We start from the raw sequence: 12,670 nt of genomic DNA, 5'->3' as shown, positions 1-12,670 counted from the left end.
ATAGAATTGTTCATATGTCCACTTTCATATTAATCTAACATTTGATCCAAAATTAGATTGTGCTCTAATTAATGATAGGGAACTCATGTACGAGGTTTATGCATAGCAGCAACGATGGAATGAAAAGCAACTCGGCTGAAAGATAAAAACTCCACAAGTGACCGTGCGGGGTTCAACGAGATCTGAAGGATTAGGCTCGTGTCGGAAAGAGAAACATAGCCATAGAGTGTATGTTATGTCATGTCAAAAAAATTCAAAATATAATATAACCAGGTTACTAAAAAAAATGTCAATAGTTTGAGAGTCACACTATGATATATAAATATATATATATGGGTTTATATTTTTTTTTTTTTTTTTTACAATGTGTTTGTCAAATTACCTGTTTAGAATTTGTGTCTTGACAAATTACTTTTTGAATCCTATGTTTTGTAAAATAGTTCAAATAGAACTCTAAACTCGGTTTTGGTCAAAGTTTTCTCAACTGAAATCACAAATAATTCACCAAACTAACAATTTAGAACAAAAATAAAATCATTATGCTTAAAAAATGTATTATTATATTCAATTTTTTCTTCATCAAAATTGAGTTTAGATGTCTATTTGAACAATTTTATAAAATATAGGGTCCAAAATTAAATTTTTTAAAACACAGGATACAAACAAGGTCCAAAATAGTATAAAGCCTATCTATATATATATCTTTAGTCCTTTGCCATAACTAATAAGCACGAACAATCAATGATGATGGCTCCAACACTAATCTGATGATTATGGCTGCCTGCATTAATAGAAAAGAAGACTTTACTTTATTATCTACATTAAATATTCAAATAAATAATATATATATATATATTTTCAGAATAAACTAAAAACTTGTGATCCAAAACGAGAATCATGGAACCAATCAAAATAGGAAAAACAAACACCAACACCGACTAGTTTGAAAATATAAAAATATCACTTCATACCAAACTTGCTTACTTTTTATATTCTTAGTCTTTTCCCTTGATAATAAAAAAAAATGACCAAACTCAAAACGTGTTTTGTAGCCGTTAGATTTTCAACTGGTCGGTTGGGTTGGCTATAGTGAAGAAAGAATAATAGTTTGATACCAACTTTGAAGGCCCCACCAGCAAAAATTCTAATCAAATTGGCAAACCTTAAGGCATAATTCTCCCTAATGAACACACCAATCATTGCCTGGTTTTTATATTTGTTGACTAGAAATCATGCATTTGCAGCCAAGTTATATAATTCATAGGAAAAAAATAATAAGGGATATTCGCGGCAATAATGTCTATGTAGTTCATTTTGTTGCACTTAAATGCTTATGTAAAAATTTTGGCGGCAATAATGCCTACCGTTACGATTTTAGGGTAGACGTTGGTTCCTGGGCCGTTAGGGGTATATTTGATACACGTGGCACGACCCGATTGGGTTAAATTATTAAAATTTAAAACAAAACTCTATTTATTATTCAGGTTTCTAATTTAAAAAAAAAAACTAACCTTGATTAATTAATATAACCAGAAAAACTGATTGTCTAAAACAGAGACCCAAAATCTAAAACAAAAAAAACTCAAAACTCCATACCCAAAAAAATCATCTTTCCCCCCACGATCGAAGAGATGACAACAACCGGAGGAGACGACGACGACACTACTGCAATACAATGCCGACCATTCGACAATCGGGGGAACAACCACCCGACTACGGTGAGGTCTTTTCTGTTGATTGGGTTTCATTTCTCAAAGTCTTCATGCAGTTATTTTTGGGGGAGAATGATAATGATGCTCTATATAGAGCAGTTTGGGCGGGGAAGGGTGTCGATTTTAAAAAAATTTGGGGGTGAGAATATTGTTGATTTATGGTAGGTGGTATTATTAAATTTGGGTAAAAATGTTGTTGGGAAGCATGTGCATACAATTGACAGAGTGGGGTCCATTGAAATATATACTTTGTTTATTGAAAGGAATCTTTGTTGTTGTGGTCCATGGTTCAATCGTGTGGTAGACTATGTTGCTCTTCAAGTGTGTGAACTATATTGTGTTTTGTTTTGTGTGTGTGTAAAGTGTTGACATTGCATTTTTTATTTCTATTGACAGGTGGTCATACTAACATCTTCACTATTGCAATACACCATGGGGGAAGCTGGTTTACTCCATTCGACAATAGAAGATATGAGGGAGGTAAAGTTGATTATGTTGATTGGGTGGATACTGATTACTTCACTAGGATGGAATTGGATGGAATGGCCTTAGACTTAGGACATAAACTTGCAGTGGGTTTTATGTACAAACCAATAGGAAAGGTGCTTAATATGGGCTTCATGGTGGTAGGGGATAAGAAGATCCTAAGAATTGTAGAGGATATTGAGAGGAATCGGGCTATAAAGATTGACATATTTCTTGTTTTTCCTGAAACAGTTCTACCTTTAGATTGGAAGGAAGATTCAGAAGCTGTTAAACATGTCCCTGCTAACATTTTACCTCCTCTGAAAAGATGTATTATAGAGGAATTACCAGATGATCGTGATGTCCCTACAGATGTTGTTGGTATCCCTGTTGATGCAACCATTGATGGGGAACAAGAAGAGTTTGATGCTGATCAATATTCTGAGGAATTTCATGATGTTGCCTTTCATGAACCTGATAAAGAGGAATATGAAGAAGAGTTTGACTACATGGATGATGAAAGTGATATGGAAGACCAAATACCAGAGGTGGTTGTGCTTTCAGATTCAGAGGATGACATTGGTGATGTGAGGGAGGATACAGTTGAGGAGAACCAAGACCTGGTTCAAAGTGACAAAAATAGGAAAGGAAAGCAAGCTGATGTGAGGGAAAATACATATGAGGATAGCCAAGACAAAGTTCAAGCTGATGTGAGGGAAAATACAGCTAAGAAGAGCCAAGACAAAGTTCAGCGTGACAGAAAAGGGAAAGGAAAGCAAAGTGATGAAGATTTCATATTGGAGGAGGAAGAGTTTGAGCAAGATGTTGAAGCTGAGATAGAGATGGGTACACAGTCTGACCCTAGGAAGTGGTGGCGATCAGTTTCAGATTTTTGTCTCAAAATCTTGATGATGGAGACTCAGATGGTATATGTTATGAGGAGGAGTTACACGAATTGAAGTCAGATGATGAGTTTGATGCTGGTAAAAATTCCCAAGAATTCAACCCGAAAACCAAAATGCAAAATTTCCAATTTGTTCTTGGCACGGAATTTGCCACTGTTACAATTTTAAGGAATGCAATAAGGGAGTACTTTATTGAAGGTGATCGAGAATATGTATTTATTGCCAATGATTCAAATAGAGTTAGAGTTAAGTGCAAGGGTGCAAACTGTGAGTGGATGTTGTTTGCTTCAATAGTTAACAAGATAGATGGCAAAAAAATGAGGGTCAAAACACTTGTTGACAAGCATAGTTGTGGCATTGTTTTGACAATAAAAAGCTGACCTCAACTTGGCTTGCAAAGCACTTTTTGGAGCAATTTAGGCTAAATCCGAGTATGGAATACAATGTATTTAGGGAGATAACTGCAAAGACCAAGTACTCATGTGTGTCTAGCTGGACATTTTATAGGGCCAAGACAAAAGCAAGGAAGATGTTGGATGGGTCTGTCAAGGAACAATACACCATTCTTGATGACTACTGTAAAAGGTTGTTGGCTACCAATCCTAGCTCTACTGTGAAGTTGAAAACTGATTTGGTTAATGGGAGAAGGCAATTTCAGCGTACTTATATTTGTCTTAAGGCATGTAGAGATGGCTGGTTGGGGGGTTGTAGACCTCTAATTGGTCTTGATGGCTGCTTTTTAAAAGGATATTGTAAGGGCATTTTATTGGTTGCAGTAGGCATTGACGGTAATAACTCCATGTTTCCCATTGCCTACTGTGTTGCTGAAAAGGAAAACACTGAGGTTTGGACTTGATTCTTGGAGCTATTGAAGGCTGATATTGGGAGTTTGAGTCCCACCAAGGTGACAATGATGAGTGATCGTCAAAAAGGATTAGAAAATGCAGTGGGAGCCATCTTTAGTGGGTGTGAGGTGAGGTTTTGTGTTAGACATCTTCATGCTAACTTTAAAAAGGAATATTCTGGACTTTTACTTAAGTAACTTTTGTGGGCAGCAGCTAATACTACAACACAAGCTGAGTTTGCTCGAGCAATGCAAGAAGTCAAGGATGTCTCAGATGGTGCTTACAATTGGCTGGCAGGGAAGAACCCCACAGAATGGACTAAGTCACATATTTCAGAGTACCCAAAATGTGACATTTTGGTGAATAATTTGTGTGAGAGTTTCAATGCAGCCATACTTGATGCTCGCGACAAGCCAATTATAACTTTATTAGAGAAAATTAGATTTTGGTTGATGTCTCGGTTTTATAACAAAAAAGCTGAGCTGGAGAAGATGACTCAACCTGTGGGGAAGAGAATTTTGAAGATAATTGAGAAGCAAAAAGAGGTTGCAAAGCATTGTCTGGTTACTAGGTCTGACAAGTTTCAGTTTCAGGTTCAATGCAGCAATGGTAGTGCCTTGGTTGTCGATTTGGAATTCATAACTTGTACATGTAGGAGGTTTCAACTATCTAGGCTTCCTTGTGGCCATACACTAGCTACTATCTGGTTCATGGGAGGTAATGTCTTTGATTATGTCCACGGATTCTATAAAAAAGAATCATTGCAAAAAGCATATGAACAGAGTGTGCATCCTATGCCTAGTCCAGATATGTGGCCTCAAACAGGACTCAACCCAATTGATCCACCACCTGAGACGAAGCTGCCTGGAAGACCTAAGAAAGCTAGGAGAAGGGAGACAGATGAACCTCCACCTGCTTTAAAGAAAGATCGAAGAACTGGACAAGTTAAAACATGCAGCAATTGTCTGAAAACAGGCCACAGGAGATAAACATGCAAATCTGCTAAGGTGGTTGAGGTATAAACTTTATGCTTTCTTCTCAGTCCAGATAATTTTTATCATTGATTAGTTGCTTTATCATTGTTTTGTGAATTTGGAGCTAAATATTTGTTTGTTCAACCTATTTTAGAATCGTGTGGTAAAAAAGCGAGGTCGTCCACCACTGCAGAACCCAACTGAATCCACACTTTTAAGGAAGGAAAGAAGACTGAAACAACATGCTAAAGGAGGAACTAGTGGTGCAACCAATGCTCAACCCAATACTGTCTGACTGGAAGGAGTTTCATCTTTTGATTTTATTTTGAACTAGTGGTCGAATCTTGTATTTTGGTGTCTGTTATGTTGACCATTTTAGAGTCATGTACAAATCACCTTTTGATCATATCTGTTTTTTGAGTCATGACAGGGTCATGCTGGCCATGATATTGGTCATGTACAGATCAGATACATTTGGCTTTCTAGGCCTATATTTTTGTACCTATCTCTTATGGTAATGAATGTAACTAGTTGTTGATCATATTTATTTCACAAAATACATAAACTAGAATACTGAATTCAAAATAGACCAAGATAGATTACATTGATTTGGGGTTTCATTTTACAACAAAATTCATTACAAATCAATGCCTAGGGTGCAATAGCTTTGTCATTGTCAATACTGCACATGAAGATTACCCAAAAATAAACTAACAATACCAATAACTTCTACATTGATTTTGTAGCCCAAATAACCACAACCAATAGAATTACAGCAAAATACATAGTATTCAAAAAGTAGTAACATTGCATTCGACCTCCATCATTTACTCTACCCCTGCTTTCAGCACAACTTTCACAGCTTTCTCTTCCAACATTTTGAAGGTAGTGAGATTGTGTCTCAAATCCATTTGAAGAACCACTGCATTGCCGATGACTTCCAATGTCAGTTGTCGTACTTAGGGATGTGATTTCAGTTTCAAGGTCACCAATTTTTCTTAGTAGTCCAGGGATGACCACCTTTGCTCGATGGCACATTGGAGGGTCTATCCATTAAAAGAAATTACACCCACCATGAATCTGAGTTGACCAAAACATACAAAATTTCTAGTGAACACCCATAACCATTTATTCAATGAATCAGATTACAAAAACAAATAGAGATCTTACCCGATACTTGTTGCATGTTCTGAATATTTGCCCAGGATTTTTGTTTGTCCAAGCCGTTCTTTCTACCACTGGCCTTAATGGTCGACAATGGCAATTTTTTCCGTTCTCCATTAACCCGATGCAAAAGATGCCCTAACCCCCAATTCGAAGGAATTACAAGTTTTCTTCTACTGGGTTCACGTGCTATACTGTCGGGGGTGGATCGTCTGGGTGTGGTTGGGGGGAAAGCTCCATCTTCATCGTTTTTCTGGGTATGGAGTTTTGAGTTTTTTTTGTTTTAGATTAGTTTTAGAACTTGGTTTTAGACAAACGGTTTTTTTGGTTATATTAATTAATCACAGTTAGTTTTTTTTTTTTAATTAAAAACCATAACCATTAATTGTTTTTGTTTTAAATTTTAATAATTTAACCCAATCGGGTTGTGCCACGTGTATCAAATATACCCCTAACGGCTCAGGGACCAACGTCTGCTCTAAAATCGTAACGGTAGGCATTATTGCCGCAAAAAATTTTACATAAGCATTTAAGTGCAACAAAATGAACTACATAGGCATTATTGCCTCAAATATCCCAAATAATAATAATAATCAAATGGAACTTGATAGTTGATATCAAATTACTTGGGACTGATAACTACCATAATTTGCATTTTGATCAAACAAAGATAAAGCAGAATTAAAAACTATTGAGAGTTTACAGGCTTATTGTGGCATTGCCAACTTTATTTAGCCCCTCCAATCTTCGTTTTGCAGATTTGGTTCTAAAACACCAGACCTCGAAAGCTTCGCTCAAATCGGGATACCGAACTTGATCGGCTTTCATCCAGTCTGCAAAAATATCAGCTTGATCATTCGAAGGCAGTGACAATATCAACGAAACAATCGCGCCTTCGATGCTTTGGCACAGATCTTCGTCCATCTTGTAAGGAAAGCCAATCTCCTCATTGCCCTTCGAATCCAAAAGGGGTTTGATTTTCCTTATATAAGGGAGCCATGTCTTTAGTAACGTGACCCGGTATGGTGCGGGAAGAATCACATTCCCATAGCCAACTGCATCCAAAACTTTAGCAGTAACTTCTATGAGCTTAATTTTCAAACCCCACATAAGGAAATCAAGTTTCTGATCTTGAACAAGCCCTAACACATTGGAAGAGATTTCAGTCCAGTTTGAAACAAAATCTTTCATTAGATCCATCTTAGGAAGTATGTTGCACATCCATTCAAGATCAGATAAACAATGCAATAATTTGGCCTCTGCTGTGTCAGATACAAGATTAGGATCCAAAAGCAAGGAAGCTAATTCATCTTCAAAGGATTTACATAACTTGCAAAGACCCTCTATGACCACTGATCTTACTTCATCGTCTGCAGTAACCAGTGGTAAGTCCTCATCTTCCCCAAGCATGTACTCAACTTGTTCCTGAGCAGAGGTTTTGAGCTCTTCACCGAATGGAGGGCAAGGTCCATTAATAGACATGGCAAAGCGAACTGCCGAGACAAAAACATTTTTCGTGGCAGTTAAATCCACAGGTTGGATCCTGGCTAATACGGGCATGGCTACCGGCCCCAGTTTCAACACTGATTTTAAAATGTGCTCCTCTTCTTTGTCTTCCCAAGGAACCGCCTCTAGGTACTGAATGCAACACTGTATGATCTCTTCACATTGAAAAGAAACGGCTAATTCAAGAACACCTATGGCAGATGTAACCGAGCTCAATGAATCCAAAATCAAGTGCGCTGGAAGATGTAGCAACCTCAAGAGTTTGACATGATGATCGTAGTTGAATTTCGAGCACTGGAGTTCAATAAGATTACCGGCGTTTGGACAGGAAAACTGATGAGCAAAGTATTTACTTCTATCTGTAAGAATAGAGGAGTGACAATAGAACCATTCTGGTCTTCCTTCTTTATTCTTCAAACATATAACAATGTCATTTCTTCCTAGTTCACCAAGTTTAAAAGGCTTGGCTATTGCAGCTTTGTCCATGTGTAAGCAGGCTCACAAAAAAGTTCATGCTTCGCAGAAATGTAAAGCAAAACCCCCAAACTGTTACGCAAACGAAAATCGATCAGACTCAGTAATCAATTCACAAACAAGTACTGTGTATTGATTCAACCATCTATGATTGAGCCTGTATATTTCCTGACAAAATAAAATTGCTTTTATTCATAAAAAAAAAAAATCGACAACATTTATCCACTTCAACTTCAACTATCACTAAAATCAACTAAGCATGAAAGCTAATGAAATACAATCAACTTATTCAGAAAAGAAAACGAATCCAACAATAATTTAAACAATTAACATGGCCAAACACTATTCACAAATGATAAAACAAGCCAAGTTCATCACAAAACATTCAGAATGGCATATATGAACAATCTAAACATCAGAACAGTTACTAACTTTTCAAAGGGTTTCTATACAAATCTTGATTATAAGATAAAACAAGTCACCTTTATCACAGAACACTTGGAATGCCAGAAATGAACAATATAATTATCAGCACAATCACTAATTAATCACAAAACATTCAGAATGACAAAAGAAAACAAAATCTAATCAATCACCAACTTTTAAAAGGGTATATGAAATTCTTGATTGTAAATACTAAATAGTAATTAACACAGACAGAATACTAACATATGATAAAACAAGCCAAATTCATCATAATGGCATAAATGAACAATCTTTGATATCACAAAAAATCACTGACTTTAAAAGGGTATAGTCAATTCTTCATTCTAAATAATAATCAAAAGAGAACATAATAATAATAGAATCAAATGGACAACAAGGGTGTTGTTAAAAATGATAGATTCATTCATTTGGGTACCATCCCAATAAAAAGAAGGGAAAAAAATCAAGGGTTCTTTCTACATGGGAAAGAAAATACTTTTAATAGGCAATTAAATCAAAAAAGAAAAGCAACTCATTCTAAATAATAGTATCAAATGGATAACAAGGGTGTTGATAAAAATGATATATTCATTCATTAGGGTACCATCCCAATAAAAAGAAGGGAAAAAAATCAAGGGTTCTTTCTACATGGCAAAGAAAATACTTTTAATAGGCAATTAAATCAAAAAAGAAAAGCAACTCACCTTGGAGAAATAGGGAGAAAAATCAATAACAGAGTCAACCAGATTAGAATTTTCAGCTTTAACCATAGATTTTCAGCAAGAAAACCTTTAAAAAGTGATACTTGGGAAGGTTTTTGATTAGGTTATGTGGAAGTGAGCTTGCTTCAGTTGTTGAGAAAACAGAGATAGCAAACCGAAGAGAGAAGGGGCCATAGATGAAATGACATAAATAGCCTTTTATTCTTTTTTGCTTTTTCTATATCATTCCTGGCTGGTAGTTGCCAACTTGCATGGTTGTAATTTGCATAATCCAAAACACATCATAATAAAAAATCATACTTTTGAGTTTGTGGAAGCAAAATATCAAGCAGTGCTAGATCACACCCATTTTCCTTCCTTTTCCGGTGATCTTATCCAAAGCCACGTAGCACTCCTCGATGCCGACGGGCAGGCAGGGGAGACGGCCGTCCGTTAGGATTTCGCCGTCGTCTTTTTCCTATCAAAATGGCAATGGAGAACAAATTGAACAATTTGGGATATTATCAATTAATGGCTACCAAATGATTGTGACAAAATGGGTTGTGAAAGATAATTCAACTCCCAATATCCATATAAAATAAAGGGTTTATAATTTTATTTTCTTCCCCAGTTTATTTTTTCTCATTAATTGTTTTATCCATGTGATCTAATAAATTATTTTTTGGACTCTATATTTTATAAAATAATTAAAATAAAATCTTAAACTCAATTTTGGTCAGTATTTATCAACTAAAATCACAAATGATTTACTAACTAATAATTTAAAACAAAAATAAAATTATTTTGCTTAAAAACAGTGTTGTTATATTCAATTTTTTTCATCAAAATTAAATTTATGGTTCTATTTTAACTATTTTACAAAACATAGAGTCCAAAAAGTAATTTGTTAAAATACAGAATCCAAATAAGTAATAAGATAAAACACAGAGTCCAAAAATGTATAAACCCCAAAATAAATAAGTTTAAATTTTCCAAAAAAAAAAAGGATCATGATCATTTTCGAATTAACACAAATAACTCTTCCCCAAAAAATAAAGGAAATATACTTATTTGGTACCCTATGTTTTTGCAAAGTATCATTTTGGTACCCTCTGTTTTCAATAATGCTCATATGGTACCCTGTATTTTAAAATCGTACATATTTGGTACCCTAAACTCAGATTTGATAGATAAAATTTTGTCAATTTAATCAAACTGCTGTCAATTATGCAAGTTACAAATTTAAATTTAATTACATAATTACATATAACTGATGACAGTTTGATCATATTGACAAAATTTTATCTATCAAATCTGAGTTTAGGGTACCAAATATGTACAACTTTAAAATCCAGGGTACCATATGAGCATTATTGAAAACAGAGGGTACCAAAATGATATTTTATAAAAACATAGAGTACCAAATAAGTATATTCCCAAAAATAAAAGTCAAAGTACTATTCTCTTTGATTAAAAAATTGGTAATTAGTAATGGGAAATTCTAAGGTAATGTATGCCTCGGTAAAGTATCAATAAAATACAGTTTTTTATTTTTTTGTGGGGACAATAAAATACAGTCTTAGGTATTGACGCCGTTTTTCGTCAACAGTGAAATAAGAGCACAAAAACAATAATCAGTTATGGCCAATATAAATATGATAACACAAATGAGATTTTTTACGTGGTTCAGCAGTTAACTCTGCCTAGTCCACGAGTCTTTTTTATTAAGACTTAAGATGATTTCTGGGAATTCTTTAAGAATGAATTCTCCAGAGTTTCTCTCAAGATCACCAAAGTTTTTTCTATTTTTTCTTTACAATGGTACATGACCTCTCTATTTATAGAGAGGATTTCAGAATACTATCCCACATATTTCGGGAAGTTATTCTGTATATGCAAATAAATTTAATAGCATTCAAAGCCTGTAATCCTATATACAAGAAAACGTCCCCTGAAGATCAGGGGGCGTATAACTGAACAATCAATATCCCTTGATTATAGGGAATTTATAGCAATCAATGTAGACTGCGTCTCTCATTGATGATTTAGTAGGATATTCAAAGTTATTATCTTATATTACCAAGGCCCTATTCACCCAGGTCTCTTATTGACTTTCGAGCTATAGCATCCTCCCGAGATCACATGACTTCGAACTCATACGTGTGTTAGGCTCAGAGCCCTGATCCGAGGCCATCCCGAGAACAGACGTAATTCGGGGTCTGTCTTTCGAGCTTGTAAGGATCTCGAGGCTACCATCTTCGAGGTCGTCTCTGCTTTGCAGGCTCGATGCCTAGACTTCGGACATGTTCCAGACATTACGAGCTCATTCATTACGAATCCAGCTTTCGAGGTCACAATTCTTATGGCTCGAAATCTGGGTGTAACATTTTGCCCCATCAAAAGTATTTGTTCGAATCCTATGAGAAGGAAACTTTTGAACTACTTTCTTCGGGAACCATACTGTCACATACTTGAAAATGGACACGCGTCAGTTGGGTATTATTCATTCAAGGTACTCGAGTACCTTGGAAATCCGCCCACGATCGTTCACCTGCCACCTTTTCGGCGCCATCTTGTCATTTGTCCCTGACCGTCAGATTTGATAAGAATCCTGACCAATGGCTCGGATTAATCCCTTTGTTCCACCTCTGATTGTCTATATATAAGGCCTTAGCCATTTTCCTAATTTTACTTTAACGTTCATCAGAAGAAAAACGGAAAGAGAAAGGAAAAACCAGAGGCTATCCCATAAATACTTCATAAACTTATAAAATGGGTTAATATTTTATAAGTTTATTAACAAAATATATTACTAAAAACACCTTGCGATAGTAGAAGGGGAAGGTGAATCTTTTTCAGAAATTTCAAGTATTCTCAAGGATCTTCTATCAGGTATTTAAATTATTTCAAAATGATAAAAGCATTGGTTATTGCATATAATAGGATCTAGACATTGCTTCATTAAACTTGTTTATGCCATTAATAGGCTTGTTAAAAGTTGTGTTGAAGTTCACCCTAGATATGAATATGCATAGATACGTCACCTTTTAGTATGTCGAAGAGAGAAGGGGCCAAAGATGAAATGACATAAATAGCCTTTTCTTCTTTTTTGCTTTTTCTATATCATTCCTGGCTGGTAGTTGCCAACTTGCATGGTTGTAATTTGCATAATCCAAAACACATCATAATAAAAAATCATACTTTTGAGTTTGTGGAAGCAAAATATCAAGCAGTGCTAGATCACACCCATTTTCCTTCCTTTTCCGGTGATCTTATCCAAAGCCACGTAGCACTCCTCGATGCCGACGGGAAGGCAGGGGAGACGGCCGTCCGTTAGGATTTCGCCGTCGTCTTTTTCCTATCAAAATGGCAATGGAGAACAAATTGAACAGTTTGGGATATTATCAATTAATGGCTACCAAATGATTGTGACAAAATGGGTTATGCAAGATAATTCGACTCCCAATATCCATATAAAATAAAGGGTTATTTTGTAAA

General features: G+C 35.5%; 1 protein-coding gene across 3 annotated transcripts; it reads right to left on the bottom strand.

Moving 5' to 3' along the window:
- Nucleotides 1-6,652: 6,652 nt before the first annotated feature.
- On the bottom strand, nucleotides 6,653-9,677 carry LOC133778673 (BTB/POZ domain-containing protein At3g05675-like). 3 transcript variants are annotated; one of them, XM_062218677.1, is made up of 2 exons: nucleotides 9,494-9,677; nucleotides 6,653-8,117 (listed from the first exon to the last, which is right to left on the bottom strand). In XM_062218677.1, the coding sequence occupies exon 2, from the start codon at nucleotides 8,055-8,057 to the stop codon at nucleotides 6,765-6,767; it is 1,293 nt and encodes a 430-aa protein (XP_062074661.1). In that variant the 5' UTR covers nucleotides 8,058-8,117; nucleotides 9,494-9,677; the 3' UTR covers nucleotides 6,653-6,764. The 3 variants fall into 3 exon arrangements, with proteins under 3 accessions (XP_062074661.1, XP_062074660.1, XP_062074659.1); XM_062218676.1 differs by lacking the exon at nucleotides 9,494-9,677 and adding an exon at nucleotides 9,176-9,451 and having other exon boundaries at nucleotides 6,653-8,213; XM_062218675.1 differs by lacking the exon at nucleotides 9,494-9,677 and adding an exon at nucleotides 9,176-9,451.
- Nucleotides 9,678-12,670: the final 2,993 nt, after the last annotated feature.

This window comes from Humulus lupulus, chromosome 5 (genome assembly GCF_963169125.1).
Source record: "Humulus lupulus chromosome 5, drHumLupu1.1, whole genome shotgun sequence".
Classification (NCBI taxonomy): Eukaryota; Viridiplantae; Streptophyta; class Magnoliopsida; order Rosales; family Cannabaceae; genus Humulus; species Humulus lupulus.
The sequence above is the reverse complement of the archived record's forward strand: the minus strand, read 5'-3'. Positions and strand labels throughout refer to the sequence as shown.

What these genes read in the sequence shown, in the direction of transcription:
- LOC133778673 (XM_062218677.1), bottom strand. Translation starts at nt 8,057, where the DNA reads ATGGACAAAGCTGCAATAGCCAAGCCTTTTAAACTTGGTGAACTAGGA.